This window comes from Perissodus microlepis, chromosome 17, assembly GCF_051167445.1.
Source record: "Perissodus microlepis isolate ML-2025 ecotype Zambia chromosome 17, ASM5116744v1, whole genome shotgun sequence".
Lineage (NCBI taxonomy): Eukaryota > Metazoa > Chordata > Actinopteri > Cichliformes > Cichlidae > Perissodus > Perissodus microlepis.
This window is the reverse complement of record NC_140477.1, coordinates 9,191,893-9,207,899: the sequence shown is the minus strand read 5'-3', so window position 1 is coordinate 9,207,899 and position 16,007 is coordinate 9,191,893. Positions and strand designations below refer to the sequence as shown.

Here is a 16,007-nt window from a genome sequence, read left to right as displayed (position 1 = left end):
AGGAGCACATAAATTCTAGACTTTTAACTGTATTTTCACAAGTGTTACACCTTTTCCTGCTAATAAAGACATCCCTAATAGCAATTCATACTACACTGAAATAATTAAAAAAACTGAGACATACTGTTCTTTTTTTAATGCAGCAAGATATCTCATTGATTAAATGTGTAGCTAATTCTCTGTACACTCACAGAAAGAGGAGTTTCACTGCTTCCGCCAACATAAGATTAAAGTAGCCTGTGTTTGACCTGTGAGGTAAAATGAGTTTGACATCCTTGGTCTAGACAGTTAATAGATTTGCTCTTATTATGGATTACATAACCAGGCAGGTCCAAGTGGAGAAGGCATACACAGAACAGAGAGCACACTTTATTTGACCACAAACAACGAAGAATGTTTGTTTACATACTAAAGTAATGAACAAGTTCATTTGTTTTTTGTTTTCCAGCTATTAAAATGAAGCAGAATGGACAGAGGCAATGCAAGATTACCAATATAATCAATAAGTCACATGGTAATTTTATCTGCAAGCCAGCAGTCACACAACAAGCAAGCACTACTACTGTCTCAACCGCAGTGGTTCTCAGAATGGGGATTTGGGAACCCAAAGCTAAGAGGTGTGTAAAAACATTTACTGATTAATGCTAATATTGTGCTGTGTAACTGAAAGCTGCAAAAAACGGTTTCCATTACTCTCCCAGGTTAAAGTAGGGATGATATGATGACACATCATGTCATCAAATCACTCACTGCTCTTAGGCTGCAATAAAACACTCTTGCTGCTGTGTAGCTTGGACTGTTAATAGCTAACTGGCATTGAAAACCATTTGAATCACTCTGGTACAGTTAAGCCCAAGTCAGCTACATCAGTGGTGGACTTTTCAGGGGTTCCTTAGAAATCGGCTCTCCTTTAAAGGATCCTCCACCAAAGAAACCACAACATACAGTCAGGACAATGCAAAATACCTACAATCACTATTCCTAGCCCAGCAGTCAGCATCTCTGATCCCACCGTGCGAAACAAGTCCAGCCTTTACAATAGAATTGTACAACTTTCAATTGGCACCTCAAATGAAAGACATACCTCCGACACGCTTGCTACAAGGACTGTTGGGCGTTTTGCTGGGTGAAGGCGATGCGGACCGACTGCGTCGCCTTCTCAGGTTATCCCAAATACACCTGCTGCTTCTTGCATCGCAGGTGGTCACACTGATGTCTACAAGCACTTTGTCCACCAAGTTGCAAGCTCGGTCTTCAGAGCAGATGGAAAGTCGAGCAGTGGGGTCAGAAAGAGATGGGTACAGTTCATCCTGGGGGAGAACCAGGCAATGTAAGGAAGACAGGCAGCTACCTGGGCTCAGCCCTCCACCTCCCATAGTTGCTCCTCTTACAGAAGCTTCACAATTAAGATCCTCAGAAGGAGCAGAAAGAAAGGTGGTGCAGAACATCATCGTAGTTGTTGGCTTGGCATGAAAGATAAGGCGGGAACGAGGTCGGATTTAAAGGCAGCAAAAAGATCTCAGGTCTTCTTTCTCAATTTAGAAAAAAAAAAGGTGCAGAAATGTCTGGTGAACAATACGTCTGAGCTATCAATCAAAGACTCTCCACTTGTTGCCCTTGTGTCAGATGTGAATCCAGTTCAGAAGGATGTTTCTGCTTCCAAAACGATACAAGAAGATGTGATAGATCTGACTCTTCATTTACTGAATAGATTTCCTGCATCTGGTGATGATTATATGGTTCCTTCCTCAGCTGAAAAAGCTAACATCCAACAATGCATTTGGAAAGGGGGAAAGAGCCAACACTTTGCCAGCCAGCGGCTAAAGCTTATTCATCCTCTTCGACTCCCTACTGTCAAGATTGTAATGCCCAGATTGGCTGGCTGTGATCATTTCACCACCAGTCTGTCCACTACCTCCTCCCTTTTCCTGCAAAACATATCTAATCCCAGCAAGTTATTCTGGATTTTGTGCCTCTGTTTTACGTAACCATTAAAACCCATCCATGTCATAATCCCACAATAATCTCTGGGGTTTCTAAAACATGATGAATCGGCGGAGAGAAAGAAAGATGGAGAAGGGCAGGGCGATAGATAAAAACATGAGAGAGAAAACAGACTGATTAAATGAAGAGAGAGGGAGGGCAGATGAGGATAATTGATGAGCAGGCGAGTGCTCAACCAGGCAGCAGGAGTAGTGGAGAGGACAGCAAAAACCAGACTAGAGATGACAGTAACAGAGTGATGATGCAGTGATGGGAAATGAGAGAAAGACAGTTAGGAATGGAGAGGAAATTCCAAAGGGATGCTTTACTGGGCACAGGTATATAGAACAAGCTGCCTTTAGAAACCAGTTTTTGAATTGTCATTTCCAACTCTGACCTTGAAAAACCTGCATATGAATACCAACTCAAAGTCCAAAATATGAATCCTGAGCTGATTTACATGATGTTTATGTATACAATCAGAATACCATCATGCCCAATTCCATTAACCTACCCCCAATCTAAGCATCAGCCAAATACTTGTCTAAGTTAATACCTCTTTATGCTGGCACACACACACAAATATATGGGCCAAATCTTCCAGTCTAAAACTACTTCATCACTGCTGTCTCAAACTAGGCTGTGTGTCTTGTGACACATGTCCAGAACACAAGCGTCTGCACATCCACAAATGTATTCCATCTGTTTACTCAGACCATACTAAGCGGCAGAATGACGCTACACCGAGGGCATGACTCCACTACGGGGCAATGTCGTGTCATGTTATGGTTTTACAAAGATGAAGTCTCTTTTGCTCTACATTCCAACACCGACCAGGATTAAAAATACCAAATCAGACATTTCTTAGAAGTTCTCAAGCCTTCATTCAAAGAAAATAGTTATGAAACTTCCTTGAATCGCCTCACAAAATGTTGATGTTTCTCAGGCTGTTTTAAAGCTAATTTAAAAGGAGTAAGACAAATAATAGGAAACAGAGCATGTAGTTTCTTTGCTGTGTTTTTGATAACACCCAGCAATGTGTTGTGTACTGTTTATACAGTAAATCATTTATTATTCATTAAAAAACAAAACAAAAAACAAACAAAAAACACCCCCAAATCAAAACAAATAGCAGACAACCATTGTTTATGAGAAAAAAAAAAAAAAAAGACACCCCAAAAAACAAAACAGGCAACATCAAAAACCTTGAGATGATTCATGTCAAACACTTCACTTCTTCTTGAGCTGCTCCTGGAGCTGTTTCACAACTAGTTTTTCCAGCTATAAGCAGCTTCTCTATTTACTTTGTACTTCACAAAGGGGAACAGCTCTACGCTGGCAAAATGTTCTCAGGATGCATACTGGCTGTTTTGACTGTATATTATTATCACTGTCATAATACAAGCAGCGAAGCCACTCAATCTTAAAAGTATTAAGGATTACAAATGTGTTTCAAGGAACTTAGGGGTTTCGTAGGGGAGCTTTGGGTTTCTGGAATTTGTGCTTGTTGGGACTTTTGATAAAATTCTAGTGAGATTTCAAGTTTTTAGTTTTCAGGTTTGTTTCGTTTTTTCCGTGCCATTTTCATTAAGTTAACTGTAGTCTTGCGCTTCTGTACATCCCCTTTTAGGAAGGTCATCTGTTTGGGTAACCAGTGCATGATAAAGGTTTATTGTTTTTGTGTGGGAAGTAAGCAACTCTCCCTCATTGTCACAAGTGTTTGAGAACTAACGTAGCAAAGTATGAATCCATAGTGTCACACATTGAACAGCATTCCTCTTCACCTCTTTTTATCACAACAGAATTGGTACCAAGTGAATTCTGGTTCCCAGCTATGAGCTGGGCTAATTAAAGACACTTAAACCAAACTAAAACCAGATATCGCCCAACTATGGTTAGAAGCCATAGATCAGGAAAGGGGGAAGCTTGTTGAAAGTTTTGCCCTATGACTTGTCAACTGGCAGGTCATTCCAGCTGATAGCTTAGACCTCAGTCATATAGGCCCAGAGACCAGTTGACAACCTTCTGGCAACCTCTGGTTGCTAGGGAAAAAACCCCAGTATATCCCCTGAGTGGTTGCTGTGTGACATCGGTCGCAAAGTGATCAGTTTTCACCTTGTGACTACTGGCAACTTCGAGTAGCCACTCATCAACTAGTAAGAGAATACACATTTTTCCCAAGCAACCACCAATTGCCAGAGGGTTGCCAATCAGTCTGTAGGCCTGATGTTTTCCTTGTCTGTTTCAGACCAAGTCACCTCTTTTTGCATTTCTTGTCAGCATGAATTTCAGTAAAATAGACAGATGCTATGCTTAAGTCTTTCTATGTGACATATCCCACAGCTTATGTCTTAATAAACTATACAGGTGTATGTAGTTTGCATATGTAGTTAGCATTTTACATTTCATGTAGGTATTATCAGCTAAACTGCAATGTAGCTATGTAGTTTCCTCCACAGTATAAGAAGAAATGAACTATCGTTGAAACCATGAGCTACGCAGAAACCCTGCCAGTACGACACAGTGAGCAGACTGTCACAAATGTTTGCCAACACCATCAGACACAAGTCTGACTCTGGCTTTACACTTCTTTTCTGATCATTTCAGAAAGAAACAGTGGAAAACATACCATTTGCAGGGTCGCGTCTCTTCTCTGTGAACACACAGACAAATTAAGTCATTACACTCCTGTGCTAAGTAGTGGGCTGTGTTAATGTGAAGCGGATGAGTGTGAGCGCGTCAGAGTACAGACGTTAAAAAGAGAAGAGAGCCGATTTGTAGGTTTCGGCGGGATTGTGCGTGTATTGCACTGAATGGAGGGTTATTCAGAAAAAAATTAATTGCCAAGCAGAGTTCAGTTAGTGTGTTTAGAAGGAGTAAATCACACATTCTTACACACACACACACACACACACGCACACCAGCTAGAGTCCACACTTAAACTATCAACAACTCAAGAGGGCTTTACAAGAGATGTTGCATCTCATATTAACAATAATACATTTAGTTTCTAGAAGTTCAAAGGTTGTTAATTAACATGGGACACACACACACACACACACACACACACACACACACACACACACACACACACACACACACACACACACACACACACACACACTAATGGTTTGAGTTTTCCTGAGGTGGAAGATCAAAAAGAGGAAGCCTTGTTGATAAGATTAAGCACCGAATGCAGCGGGCTGAGGGGGAAATATGAAAGAGAACGATCGATTCAAAGGTCAGGAAATGACCCGCAGAACAAGCAGAGTGGAGACGGCTCGGTTTTAATCAAGCACAAGATAATCAAAGTTAAGAACTGAGTGCCAAGTCTGAGAAGGCATCTGGATGGCTGTGGATAAGAATCTCTTCAGTTTCATGTTCAGTCTGAGAGTCTGTGTGGATGACTTTGTCTTTAGGTGGAGAGTTTTAGAGTTGTTGGTGCATGAAGAAATGAACTGAAGGAAAAACTGCCTGACCCTGTTTTGTTTTAATCTGGAGCTATTCAAGTGTTACTGTAAATACTGACACAATAGTTTAGGGGTACAATATTTAAAAACTGGTTTCTCAAACCAATCGCCATGTTCAGTAAATTACAAGAAAGCACTGGAAATGCTCTACTCCTGAGAGATGAAGCAGGAATCATTGATTGGTTCTGCACATTTCATTCTGAAACTGCAGTGCCCCCCTTGGGACAGTCAGCATATTTCTTCCCCAAAAGCCTGGGTGCAGTATTATGATGCATTTGTTTTGGTTGAAAAGTCATGTGATGGTATTTGTGTCAAAAGAAACATTTGGAAGAACCATTTGGAAGTACGTGGGGAAAACCCCTAAAAGCTTTCAATTTCTGTTAACATGTTTGAAAGTTTTTTGGCAGCACCAACTTTATGAGGTTTCTGTTAAGATGACTCTGAAGATCTGTTTTTTTTAAATAACACTACGTCACAGTAGGGCAGTATTCTGATCGTACTCTCCCTGAACGTGTTACCAACAGCTCTGAAAACTTTATAAGATGAGGAGAAGAGCAGATGATAACAGCAGACAGACCCAGGCAAAAAAAGACAAAGGAAAAAATTAAAAACATAAGGAACAGCTAAATGTGGCCCCAAGGCACATCTTCCATCAATTGACTACCTCTGATTAAGATTGCCTATGTATTGAAATTTAGACCTTTTTTTGCCCAGTTCTGTCATCCAACAGTTTCAAAAATGACAAGTTTAGAAATGTATTTGATCTTGTGCTCCCACTTAATGATGAATGGTGATGATTTGGCTTGAAATATAATCAGACAAACCAGATTGTTGAGCATGAGACAAAACTTTGCTAATCATGTCATTTTTCTCTCCCCCCAGCAAGTTAGATCAGTAGTTAGGACCTAAGGTGAAGCAGTGACAGCAATAAGTGGGTACCGGTTTTCCTCTGTTTTCTCCCCATTAGCTCTCCCGCAGTGTTCCGGAAACGCTTGCACTCATCTTCACTGGAAAAGTTCAGACCCACTTGGCATGTCTGTGAACACACAAAACAGAAAAGAAATTAAAAAACTGTTATAAATAGAATTTTGGTACTTCTGTATATCTCCCGGTTTCCAAACACACTTCCATTATGCGTATACTGCAACTGAACAACAGTGCCGTAAAGCTTACGGTCTGCTCAAGTCTAATCCACCGTGCTAACCAACAGTTTGTTTGCTCTTTAAATAAAGACGTCTTGTGACATGAAAAGCTTTAGAAGTGACACAAAGCTCAAATTTCTAGTTCCGTCACTTTAATGGTGGTGCCTTTTGGTAAGCACACCTGGAAGTTTGGTCACACATGCTTTCCATGGCAGGTTTCCATCAGAATTTCTGGACTGAATGAAGATTATGATGAAGGAAATATGCTCTGTGGTAAACTTTAACTGATGTAGACATGCTTTCAGGAACATTTGAACAAAAAATAAGGCACCAAAACACAAGCGTGTGGTTTTCAATGCCACATACTGGCTACAGAAAGTACAACTTGTACCTACTAATTCCATTAAAATGTGAGACTGCATGGGTATAATGTTTACTCAGCAGTACACAAAAACAGAGCCACACACAGCTGAACAATCCCCCCAAAAAACAAACAAAAAACCAAAAACCCACATTAGTACATTACTGTGTTAAAGTCTTGATCAATAGAGTGATTAGAACAATACCAGTGTAGGTATCGCTAAAACCTTATCGATATCCTTTCTTGGTCACACACTGCAGAACAATCTAAATGCTGACTTTGCTCTGCAAGAGACAATATTTTTCAGCAACACTAACAGTTAACACAAAAGAAATTTAAAGCAGGGGTCTAAATATTATCAACTAACCTGAGGTTGAGAAATATAAGTAAAAAGACAAATGTAACTGCCGAGGGAAAAAACTTACATCTCCAGCAAATGTGATGAAGTATGGCTTGGGGCCACTAATGCTAAAGTTGTTGTACAGCTCCTGTTCATACATCACCTTCCCATCCTGTGGAGAAACAGAAGCACGGCTGAATACACAATAAATAAACAACCAACTAATAAGGCAAGTAGAAAGTTGAAATTTATTATCACGATAACTCAATAAGAAGCCATCTTTTACACACAGAATTGCCCCTTGCTTCCCATATACCTACCCTGATGTCAAAGACCCTGATGAAGTAGGATCGTTGGGGGTTGTCTTTAACCAAACAGGCCACCCCGCAGCATTTCTTGTTCCAGCTGGAGCTCCTATCTGCTGTGAATACCTGGACCACACCTGAAGACAATGTCTGGAAAAAAGGACAGAGGGAGGAGGAGAGTGAGAATCGCAAATATCTGTGTTAATGTTCTATACAAAGCATGTTTTATACAGCCATGTGCCAGAGATTTACAAGCTGGATCCTAAAAGAATAAAGCAAAATTAGAAATGTAATACAGATAGAGAACAGAAACACCCCACTTGCCTTAAAATAAGTAAAAAAACAACAAAAAAAAACCCTGATAGTTTCACTAGTTTTTAATGATATGTACAATATAGACTCGATGCATAATTACTCCAATTATGTATTATGAATATTGCATGCATTTCAGCATCTCCTTAAATTAAATATTCCAAAGAAATTCCAGCTATATTAAGCATAACCCATATACACGCCCAATAAAAGGCATAGAAAAAGGCAAAGAAGCCAACATTTGTTTAAGACAAAAAGGCATCATATTATGTGCAAACACACTAAAAACACACCTGTAGTGCACACAGAGACATGATCATAAGGCAGGGTTAGACACCTGCAGTTTTTACAGGTTGCTGCAGGGAGTTTCTAACACTGAGGGGGTCCACGTTCACAGCCATTAAGACATACATGAAAGCAATACCATCACGACAGGAAATGCCTGGTGAGCTTCTCATCTAAAGTGAGTTCCAGGATGTACTGCAGGTATTAAGACAACATACGGAGGAGCCCTTAGATTATTCTTTGTAATTTAGTGGGAATGAGAGGTTTTGTTAAAAAACAAACAAACAAAAAAAACCCTAAAGAAAAAAAAAAAAACAAAAAAAAAAAAAAAACACAGGGCAAGTAAATCACCCTTTTCTAATATACAAACATTTGTTGTGGGGGGGGGGGGGGGGGGTTTGGGAGGGGGGTATTTTTCTGGCTTTTGTGGTTTTGTCCATCTCTTCTTTTCTTTTTTGGACAGATCCTCGAAAGTCAGTCACAGTACAAGATCAGTATCATCAGAAAAATTCCTATTCTACATGTAATACTGAAACTGGTAACCACCACACCACAAGGCTCGTCTTTGCAGTACAGCAGACGTCATCATGATGATTCTTGGAATATCTCGATGGACACCTCATTAGCTTCCACTTCCTTCTACCATTGAACTGAAACTAAACGTTTGATTTTGCAGTCAAAATGCAGATAAATTTTCTTCTGCAGATGAAAAAAAAAGCCCACTGTGCTGGGTTTAACTGCTAAAATAAAACACAGGGTACTATTGAGCATTGTTTATTGCCCTCATAATGCCAATTTTGATATCTCTGCAAGAAAAAGGCTTCCAGTCAGTGACTCCACACACCACACTCATCCTACAAGCTGAGTTTAGCTAAACAAATGGCAGTCCTGGCCTTTCAGAGGAACTGCTGCGATACTGGGACAAACTGATCTCATGTTAGGATCTGATACTGATCCCATCCTGGTTTTAAAAAAAAATATATACAGACATCTGACAATCTATTCAATTCAATTGTATATTAGTCTGTCTTTATCATGTCACGGATCGGGAGCAGTGACTGGGTCAATAGCGGGAGAGACAACTCAACATTACAATAAAGCATCAACTTAAGTGCAATTTGTGTTGGAGCCTCTCTTTCTTGCTTATTCACTCTCACTCTGGTCACTCTTAGACACTTTCAAAATCTGTTGGAAACCCCACTTTTGTATGAGAATGAGTTTGTACTACTTTTGTCTTACTTCTTACTGAAATCTCTTTTTATGCTTCTTTTCTTAATTTTGTCATGCACCAAGAAATACTTGTCAGCAAACCTTTACTGTACTATCATGGCAACATAATGTGATGTCAATATGATTGACATCATTTCCCTTCACCTGTCTCCCATTAGTTCAACTAATAGACTAACAGCAGGGAAAGGTAAGGCTATTGTTACACTCAGTTGCAACCGTATCACAGCAGTATGCAGTATTGTAGTATGACTCAATCTTAGCTGAAATGAGCAAAGTGTAAATTATGAGATGCGACATTAAATTAGGTAAATAAATTCTTAATTTATCATAGCACTTGTTTTGAGCCTGTTCTAATTTATTGTTTTAGTGATGAATGCCAATTTAGTACATTTGTATTGCTGATTGCATTCATTTGATACAGTTTAACTTAAAAAAAAAAAAAAAAAAAAAAAAAATTACACATAAAAGATGATTCACAGTTTCTTACTCAGAGTGAAGAACACAGCTTATTAAATTAAAGCTCCTCTCTAACTGGATACCTCTAGCTTAGCTTAGAAGTCTGTATTGTTCAAACTGGAAAAAGCTGCATCAGCCCATTCCTGAAGTGGCCATGATAGCCACACTAACTGCATGACTAAAACACAGCATTAAATGAGACAACAGAAAACAGGCAGTTTTTTTTTCAGCTCGTCTGCAAAAGATATTTTTATCTGCATTTATGTAATCATTACATTTCTTAACACTACAACTCTTGGTGGATTAGATTTTGATCAGAAATAGCCATGATTGAAAGAATCATTTAAATTCTGTTTTGTAATGCATTTTCACAGTAACAGGGCCTGTGTGGTATCCAAGGTCTGAGGCTCTATGGATTCATCCTCCCATAGAGCGCTGATTGCTCCTGACAGGGCCAAAGGCTGCAGGAAGTGGGGCTCTGACTATGGCATCATTAAACCCCGGCCAAAAGGACCCTACACACCAAACCATTCTCTCGTGAATTAATTCCCTCTTCTTCTCTCTTATGCACTTATCCTCAAACACTTAGTTTCTACATGTGTACTGACCTCACCATGCAATTGCCCAGGCAGCACACAATCTAATGCAATATAACTATAAACATGGGGTCGATTAAAAGGAAGAAACAAAAGCTAATATAAGCAGGTAATGACAACAAGTAAAAGATCAAGTAACATAGTGAACTATCTGTATTAGTAACACATTACAATTTTGCTTTCTATTTTAAATTCCTCAGGAAGCAATTTATGGTTAAAAAGCACTTCCACCCTTGGTGATTGCAGGAATCAAATGCAAAAATTTAACAAAAATTTAATAGAAAAATCAGACCACCGCTGACCGCTGTGATGAATCAACAGGAAAAGAGAAAGCATGTGTAATGTTTCAGAAGTTGGACATGGACGTAGATGTTTTTTCTTTATGCCGATTCTATCAGAACATATAGTTCCGTGTTCTTTTTGCTTTACACAGCATGTAACAGTCATCAGCATTTTACATAGCATGACATATGGCACAAATTATGGGATGTTTGCACAGAAAAAGGATGGCACTGTTGTGGTAATCAGAAAAATTGAATTTCTATGAATTCAATTTCTGCTATTTGTAGCCTCGACAGTGAAAATAACTGCTAGTGATTCAAAACGAGCAGATAATGAGTTAAACGTATCTCAGCTTTGAGATGAGAGATTACAACAACTCCCAAAGAGAGTTAAGGACACTGACAGGTATACACCAGAATGGTAAATACAACTGGAGCCTAGAATCTGCATTATAGTGACGAACAATCAGCTACGGAGCAATGAAAGCAACTGAATTGCTTTATATGTGAACTTGGCTTTAGGCAAAAATTTAAAGAAGATCCTATAGAGCCTATAGAGGGAACAAACAAGACCAAATATGTAGCTTAAGCAGAAAGTGCAGGCAATGCAGAAAAGATGAGGAAGGGTTTAGCCCTTTTCAGGCATTGGATGTCTAATATTTCTGCCATTCAGACATAGGGCTGCTTTTACACCATTGTTAACTAATGTACCTTACAGTTTTATTTAGAATTTTCCACAACAGTAATGTAATAGGTGACAGTATTCAGGCACTATTATGTACTTTGAACCAGCTCTGACTGCACTTTAACATGTAATGCATAAAGTCAGAATTTGGTAGTCAGCTATAGTGATAATTAGAGAGGCCATGTCACAAACTATCCATATTAGTAAGATACCAACAGTGTATCAACTGTAACTGTATGACAAGTCACCTGTCGAAAGTAAATGCAGCGTATTCCTTTTAGACTGATAGGCCCACAAAAGTGTGGAGTAATAATTACGTTGTTTTTGTGCCATGTGTGTAACACATGTACAACTACTACAAATTGATTCTGCTGCTGTGTGAGTCTGTCTGTATTATGACTAATAAAAACAACAGAAAGACTTCTAAAAACAGCAGGAAGCAACAACACTGAGACTCTGCTCCTGTAATTATTTTGTTAAAGCTTTTTCATTATTGTCATTACTAGATCTTCTTCCAGCTGGTAAAGATATGAAGGTAAAGTACAAAAAAACCCAAACAAACAAAAAAAATCAACATGGAGAGGCCTGTGTCCACACCTCAGACCACTAGGCTCATGTTTATCTGTTAAACTGTTAAACATTCAACCCTATGTTTAACAGTGAGTAGGAAGAATACAAGAAATACAAAAGACAGCCAAGGAAAAGGGAAAGAAACAGATGACATAAGAGGTAAAGTGAGACTAAAAAGAAGGAAAGAAGAAAAAAAAAAAATCACAAAAGGGGAAAGGTGGAGTGAAAAAGCACAAATCACCAGAGGAGGCCGACCACGGGACTTCCTGTAGGACAGGACTGCTGATCAAGCAGTCTGTGCATGTGCACATGCACACACACAGCGTGAATTGGACGCCTTCCACCTTTTGCCAAGTCAGTGTTGCTGATGGTAAAACAGCACAAGGAATACCAATGAGTAAAACTAATGAGTGAGACCACTGTGTGGGAACCTGTAGGTGTCTCTTTTTCTCAATGCATGATTTTGGAGGATGAAATGTGTTTAATACACAAGGTTATGCTTCAGGTGGTTTCACAGTTTTAAACCAGGGATTTCTACAGTTGATAATCCATATGCATGTGCACCACTTCCATTCTTATTTTGTAAGATTAAACCACTTAACACATATGGCATATTAGGGCTGGGCGATATGACCCAAAATTCATCTCGATATTTTTTAGCTGGATGTCGATATAAGATATATATCTCGATATTTTTTTAAAGCCATAACGTAAGAACAAAAAGAGAGTTCTTAGTCAAAGCTGCGTCCCAGATGTCACACAGGCACTTTTATTAACATACAGCATGTTAATATAGAGCTAACCACGCTAACGCCATGCAGCCCATGGCGTTAGCGTGGTTAGCTCGTTAACATGTTGACGCCGTCCAGCCCCACGCACGGGGCGATGTGCAGTAACTCGTTAACGGAGATTTGCCGTGTCCGTCTTGTCTCTGCCTGCAGGTGAAGCAATGAGGGAGGAGGGGGAGTTGTGTTCAGTGAAGGACAGAGGCGAGGCCGAGTAAGGTTGCGTAAAGACAAAAGTGGACGAAAGAGAGGCAAACTTGTGGCTCCACAACTATAATTATAACGTAACATAGACTATATCGATATAAAGGATATTGTCACATCTTATATCTCGTATAAAAATATATTGATATTTTTTTTAAAAACTCGATATATCGCCCAGCCCTATGGCATATATTACATTTTAAACGTTCATAGAAGCAGGTAAATTCATATTTTTAAAAGGTATTATAAGGGAAACAATCTGAGGGAAACTTTTGAGAATTTTCATGCTTTAGATATATTTTATATATAAAAAGGTCTGTTAGTTTGTAACAAGGAATAGTATACAAACAAGGCTGTTACAGATACAGCAACTCTGGTAGGTAAGAGCTGTCTCGATTAGAAAGATGATGGTGCTGAAAAAGGTTAAACAACAGTTACTGTGGTTTTTACATTTTCTGATTAACAATTGTGTTGCATGAGCGCCAACCATTCGGTCAGCCACTACATCACTTGGTGGATATTCTAATTAGATTGAGACACACACAATGTCTGTCTCTTCCAGCCTCCCTCTCCCCCGAGCCTCTCTAACACACACACACACACACACACACACACACTTTGTCTCTTCCAAACTCACTCTTCAATGAAAAGACGTGTAGAAACACACAAGAGCGTAGGACTGAGGAATGTTCCCCAGTGCACGTCTCTGTCACATGCTGTATGACACAACTGCCAGAAAGCCAGATGAAGGCTGTCACTGGGGTTTAAAACTGGTTACATAGTTGTCAGGCACACCTTAGAAACCTGTGTCTAAGGCGGAGGCGGGACATCCAACCGTGTGACCTCATACAGGCTTGATATACTGTGTCATGGGACAGGAAGTATGGCCTTTCCAAAGCAAACATGTGTGCATACGCACACACAAGCATCTCAAACAGCATGGTTGGTTTAGTGCAGCAAAGAGGAAGACACATTTGTATGTCAATCAAGCACAACACCTTTACTATGCACAATTACAGGAAACAATGATTACTATGAGGAAGTAACCCAGGAACAGATTACATGCAAGTCACTAAGAAAGGGCAGTGGAGAATTTAATATCCCTGTTGTTGACCTCGCCTCCCGTAGAGCGCACAAAAACAGACCACTTTATTGAACTGGAAAACCTGGACTTTAAAACCAGCCTCCTCTGCAACGGTAATCAATAACAGGTGAAGGTGTGCCATTCTTTCATGCGGAAATCACAGGGTAACATTTGCAACATAGTGGGACCAAACTGCTCCACAGCAATACAAAAAAAAAAAAAGTATAAATCAAACAGTAAAACTGAAACTCAAAATAACCTGTCATACGCTTAATTTTCAACAATTTTGTTGACCTTAATTAGGAAGGAAACTAAATACTCTTTGCCAAGATTACCCAACTCTGGAGTGTGATAAGTGGTCTAATAGATTAATTTAACAGATAGCAATATGGGTGTAACACTACCGAACATTAACTAAATGTGGGCTGTGGTAAGCCACAGACTCTTTGGAAGGCAAATATCTACTGATCTAAGCCCCCAGTTTCTTTTATGGTCAGCTGATGGCCATTCTGTTGTGTCAGCCCACAAAGAAATGAGGAATCATAATGTCAATAGAATGAGACATGCAACTTTTAGAAGACATGCAGACATTGCTGTGGAGAAGTGAAGGTGCAGCTGCATATCTGTTACTTGAGATAACACTATGATCTACTGGATGTGGGTCGCTCCAAGACACGGTGCTTAATGAGGACATAAAAATGAATCAGCTGAATGCTAAACATGTTACGTAACATTAGGCTATTTTACAACATTGAGTCGTGACACTGCACTAGTGGTCTTGACTGCAGTCCCACCGGTACATCGGGCTACTCCCACAGATTCTCGTCAGATTTTTTGTGACTGACAAGTGCTGCATTACCAGAGGGCTTCTCGGCTCGTCAGCTTTGTCAAGAGCTCAGCCAAGCCTGCTCGGCACATTCTTTTCGGGGGACACACTTCCCGAAAACAACCTAGGTTCAGCCACGTTATGCAATGCTAGTGCAAAAAAAGAAAAGAAAAATCATTCCTTTGCCCCGTTTTCCGCTGATGGGTTTAACAGCTCCAATACCCCGACTATTAACTACACTCTGCCAGTGCTAAGCTCGATGCGGTTAGGCTAATGACAGCGGAATTTCAGGATTTCCTGAGTGATTTCAGGTGTGTCCAGCCTTCAAGATAAAAATCATACCGGCTCAGGCCGGGGGGTGAAATTAAACTTGTCGTTTCCCAAATGTCACCGTCGCAAACGGGACGTTTGACACAATCGCTACACCTACTTGCCCTCTCCGGCCGCCTGGACTGTCAAAACAAACCTTATAAGTTAGAAATCCCAAATGTTTCTCAGTCAACTCATACCCTAAAATCAAAACAAAAAACTGTAGGCCATAAACGCACTGTTACACCTAACAGCTAATCTTTATTTTCCTTCTTGGGACGGGATACACGGTGCAAGTTAGCTGCATTAGCCTTTTTTTTCTTAGCCCGCTATCATAGAACAAATTAATGGGAAAACTTACGATGCATTTCCTGCCGAGGTGGTTGAAAAGACATTCATTCTCCTGCGAAGACAGTAGTGTCGAGCCGACATTTGTTTGCCGCCGTGGCGGCGGATGTCCACTCATTATTGGCGATCAGTTTATAAAGTATATACGGACTCTAACTCGTTAAGAGATCCAAAAAGATACATAAACAATCCCTCGGTCATCCGTGGCCTGGCTCCGACCCCGCACACCGGTTCACTTTATCCCAGGGGTCGGCAAGACTGCAGAAACAAAAAAAATATGCCGCTCAGGAATGTAGTGCGAGGTCCCCCTCCTCCACAAAATAAGGTCAAAACTGGAGCAACCGAGCGAACACGGAAAACGGCAAAAACTTTCCTGGGAAGTCCGGCCGCCAGAGAGCCCAGCGCCAGTTCCATCCAACATGGCAGTGTTAGGAC

The 16,007-nt window shown here is 40.1% G+C and overlaps 1 protein-coding gene across 4 annotated transcripts in view; it reads right to left on the bottom strand.

Annotated features, from left to right (window-relative positions):
• Positions 1–16,007, bottom strand: part of LOC146369189 (actin nucleation-promoting factor WASL-like) — a 24,629-nt gene extending 8,622 nt beyond the window's left edge. For 2 of the 4 annotated variants that reach the window (XM_084910297.1, XM_084910298.1), the window contains exons 1-5: positions 15,586–16,007; positions 7,617–7,751; positions 7,382–7,468; positions 6,393–6,489; positions 4,613–4,636 (exon numbers count right to left, since the gene is read on the bottom strand). In XM_084910297.1, the coding sequence (XP_084766423.1) occupies positions 4,613–4,636; positions 6,393–6,489; positions 7,382–7,468; positions 7,617–7,751; positions 15,586–15,690 (448 nt within the window). In that variant the 5' untranslated portion in view covers positions 15,691–16,007. The other 2 variants (XM_084910299.1, XM_084910300.1) reach the window with 2 other exon arrangements.